The sequence below is a fragment of the Pundamilia nyererei genome, unplaced genomic scaffold, assembly GCF_000239375.1.
Source record: "Pundamilia nyererei isolate P.nyererei 1_Seehausen unplaced genomic scaffold, PunNye1.0 scaffold03439, whole genome shotgun sequence".
NCBI lineage: Eukaryota > Metazoa > Chordata > Actinopteri > Cichliformes > Cichlidae > Pundamilia > Pundamilia nyererei.
This window is the reverse complement of record NW_005190840.1, coordinates 1-3,739: the sequence shown is the minus strand read 5'-3', so window position 1 is coordinate 3,739 and position 3,739 is coordinate 1. Positions and strand designations below refer to the sequence as shown.

Here is a 3,739-nt window from a genome sequence, read left to right as displayed (position 1 = left end):
TCTTTCGCTACTCAGGTTAAACATGATATATGAGTCACTTAGATAACTTAACAATGTTATTGTTTGGCTTTTTTCAGTATTTTATTTGTTCCTGAGTAAATCAGTTTGGCTGAGATTAAAGTTTTTACACAGCTGAATAAACGTCAAGCAGACAGCTGATCATCAGAAGTGTGAGATGCTCCAGAATATACTCCGGTGTCCTGTTATATTTTAGATAGCAAGGAGTTTATTAAACTTCACCGAAACAATCTGCAAATTTAATTTAAATTTAATAAACTATCATCTTGTCTTTATTCTTTGTTAGCACTTAAAGCTGTAAGCTAATAATAGTTATATAAGAGCAGATGCTGCTGGTGCAATAAGCTGTATGTTCAATGGATGATGATCTGATTAGTCGACTAGTCGCAAAAATAATCGGTGACTAGTCGACTATCAGAATAATCGTTTGTGGCAGCCCTACCCACATGTGGTGGTTTTATTCACGCTCTGATAAAACGTGAACTTTAAAACGTTTCTTTTTAAATGGATGCTTGTAAACATCCGTTCCTGTCCCGCAGGCGGCGGTCTGACCTTCAAACGCGGGATTTTCGGGAACCTGGGGAAACAGGAGACGATGATGTCGGCGTGTTACGGTCGATCCGAGGACCTCGTTTTCTCCGGAGCCACGAACGGAGACGTTTACATCTGGAGAGACACGATGCTTATCAAGACCATCAAAGCCCACGACGGCCCCGTGTTCGCCATGTGCTCCCTGGACAAGGTGACGCTTCATCCTTTGTTATCTAAAGTGGAGGAGGGTTGAGTCTGTAGCAGGGTGGAGTAATACGAGCAGCACTCATGGACAAAAACTATCTTTTACATGATTGATTGATTGATGATTGAAGATGATTGTCAAGAAGTGGCTGCAGGCAGCAGAGGATGCAAAGGCAGGACGCAACTCAAAACACAGCTTTATGCTGCAGGAGATACAGAACTAAACTAAACACACAGGAGGGAACTCAGCCGAAGGTGATCTAAGTAATGAGGCAGGGAAACATGACACACGTCACACAGGAGACTATCAAAGTAAAACAGGAAGCACTCGCACCACATGGCACATGACAGGGGAGAACACTCAGGGAAACGAGCTAATGAGGGGGGGGGGCAGTTAAGGTGGTCGAGACACAGAGAGAGCGCGAGAGGGGAGACATGACAGGCTGGGGAGGAGAAACGTGAGGAGGAGGACGAGGGAACAGGAAAGGGGAAGAAGACACAGACACACCAAACTCATGAACCGAGAACATGAATACAAAGTAACACAAGAACTCAAAAACACTGGTGACCTGGAAGCATGACAACGACCCTTTCAAAATAAAATCATAACCACAGACTTGTTTGCATTTCTGCTTCCTGTGTCCAGGGTTTTGTGACGGGGGGGAAAGACGGCATCGTGGAGCTTTGGGACGACATGTTTGAGAGATGTTTGAAAACGTACGCCATCAAGCGGGCTGTCCTGTCTCCGTCCTCTAAAGGTAGGGGACGCCAGCATCGGGGTGTTTTTGAACGGCGCGAGCGCCTGAAGGTGATCGGTCGTGTTTTCTGAGCAGGGCTGCTGCTGGAGGACAACCCGTCCATCAGAGCCATCACGCTGGGCCACGGTCACATCCTGCTGGGAACCAAGAACGGAGAGATCCTGGAGATCGATAAGAGCGGCCCCATGACGCTGCTGGTGCAGGTAAGTTAACTTCACCAATCTGTCACGGGCTCTCCTGCTCCGCCCCCACCTCACTGAGATTGAATCGCTACAGTGCACTGACACAGTCACCTGTACACCTCACACCTGTGTGTGCCAGGGTCACATGGAGGGCGAGGTGTGGGGTTTGGCGGCACACCCTCTACTTCCTGTCTGTGCCACCGTCAGTGACGACAAAACTCTGAGGATCTGGGAGCTGTCAGCCAATCACCGCATGGTGGCTGTCCGCAAGCTCAAGAAAGGTGAGACGAGCAAATGTGAAACCTTGGCGTGCTCTCTTTCTTACCTGTGCTGTGTTTCCTGTCAGGTGGGCGGTGCTGTGCCTTCTCTCCGGACGGGAAAGCTCTGGCGGTCGGCCTAAATGATGGCAGCTTCCTGGTGGTGAACGCCGACACGCTGGAAGACATGGTGACGTTTCACCATCGCAGAGAGCTCATCTCAGACATCCGCTTCTCCCAAGGTACCTGAACTCAGCGCACAGGTGTGGCACAGGATGAAGGTCACCGGTGGGTCGCTGATGAGTCAGGTGTGTGTTTCAGATGCGGGGAAGTACCTGGCTGTGGCCTCGCACGACTCTTTTGTGGACATCTACAACGTCCTGACCAGCAAGAGAGTCGGCATCTGCAAAGGAGCCAGAAGCTACGTCACTCACATCGACTGGGACTCCAGAGGTGAGACTCACCTGTGCTGCGGTCACTGGCGCCACCTTCAGGACACACTTTCCATTAATAGCAGGCTGCAGCTTTACATGACAGTGAGGTGGCGTCAGACTCTCATGTGCTACCTCTACAGGTAAGCTGCTGCAGGTGAACACCGGAGCCAAAGAGCAGCTATTCTTTGAGGCGCCGCGAGGACGCAGACAGAACATCAGCGTGGCCGAGGTCAGGAGTGCGCCGACAGCTCTGGTGAGGCGTTTCAACTGAACTGCAGAGGTCATGCCGTGTTTCTGTTTCAGTTCGAGAAGCTGGAATGGGCGAGCTGGACGTCCGTTTTCGGTCCCACCTGTGAGGGGATATGGCCGACGCTCAGCTTTGTTAACGCCGCCTCGCTCACCAAAGACCGCAAACTGCTGGCCACCGGAGACGACTTCGGCTTCCTCAAACTCTTCAGCTTCCCGTCCAGGGTGAGAGAGGAGTCCACGCCACGTCTCAAACCGTCTACTTTCAAAGGCTCTGTTCATCTTAACCTCTGACCTCTGACCTCAGGGCCAGTTTGCCAAGTTTAAGAAGTATGTGGGTCACAGCTCCAACGTGACCAATGTCCGCTGGTCCAACGATGACACCGTGTTGCTGACAGTGGGCGGGGCTGATACAGCGCTGATGATCTGGACCAGAGAGCTGCCGGGTCACAAGGAGAGCAAAGCTGTGGACAGCGAGGAGTCTGACGACGACACAGAGGAGGACGGAGGTACGCCGTGACCACGGCAACTCCTTTCCACTTTACAGTCCCAGTTCAGAACAGCAGCTGCCTCGTTCAAGGAGGGGCAGCTGCTGTGATTGGTTGGAGGGTGAGCGGAGGAAAACATCGCTGTAATAAATGCATGAACTGGTTTTTCAGCATCTCTCTGAGACAGGACATTTCTCATTTTAGAGATGTTGCACAGAAGATGTTCTCTGCTCGGTTCTTGACCTTCGTCGTCACCTCTGTGTCGTGTTGTTGTTTTTAGGGTACGACAGCGACGTGGCCCGGGAGAAGGTGGTGGACTACATCACTAAGATCTACTCGGCCAGCATCAGGAACATGTCAGGAACCAAACCTCACCTGCAGCACAAAGAGCTTCCCGTGGAGGAGAGGTAGGATCGCTTTGCTTCCTGTTGTGGGTTCAGACGTGCGTGTCTGATGTCGGTTCTCCTGTTCAGGCCTCCGGTGAGCCGAGCTGCACCACTTCCCGACAAACTGCTGAAGAACAACGTGACGAAGAAGAAGAAGGTGGTGGAGGTGAGCGTGGGACCTCTGCTTACCGGGAGCAGCTGACGCAGCCCTCGACTCATGTGTGTGTGTGTGTGT

The 3,739-nt window shown here is 51.5% G+C and overlaps 1 protein-coding gene across 1 annotated transcript; it reads left to right on the top strand.

The window, feature by feature from the left end:
* The first annotated feature begins 421 nt into the window (after window positions 1-421).
* On the top strand, window positions 422-3,726 carry LOC102207142 (echinoderm microtubule-associated protein-like 6). Its single transcript, XM_005755810.1, has 11 exons — window positions 422-760; window positions 1,400-1,511; window positions 1,587-1,714; window positions 1,833-1,974; window positions 2,040-2,192; window positions 2,272-2,403; window positions 2,525-2,613; window positions 2,688-2,855; window positions 2,938-3,139; window positions 3,399-3,525; window positions 3,592-3,726. The coding sequence occupies exons 1-11, from the start codon at window positions 527-529 to the stop codon at window positions 3,704-3,706; spliced, it is 1,602 nt and encodes a 533-aa protein (XP_005755867.1). The 5' UTR covers window positions 422-526; the 3' UTR covers window positions 3,707-3,726.
* Window positions 3,727-3,739: the final 13 nt, after the last annotated feature.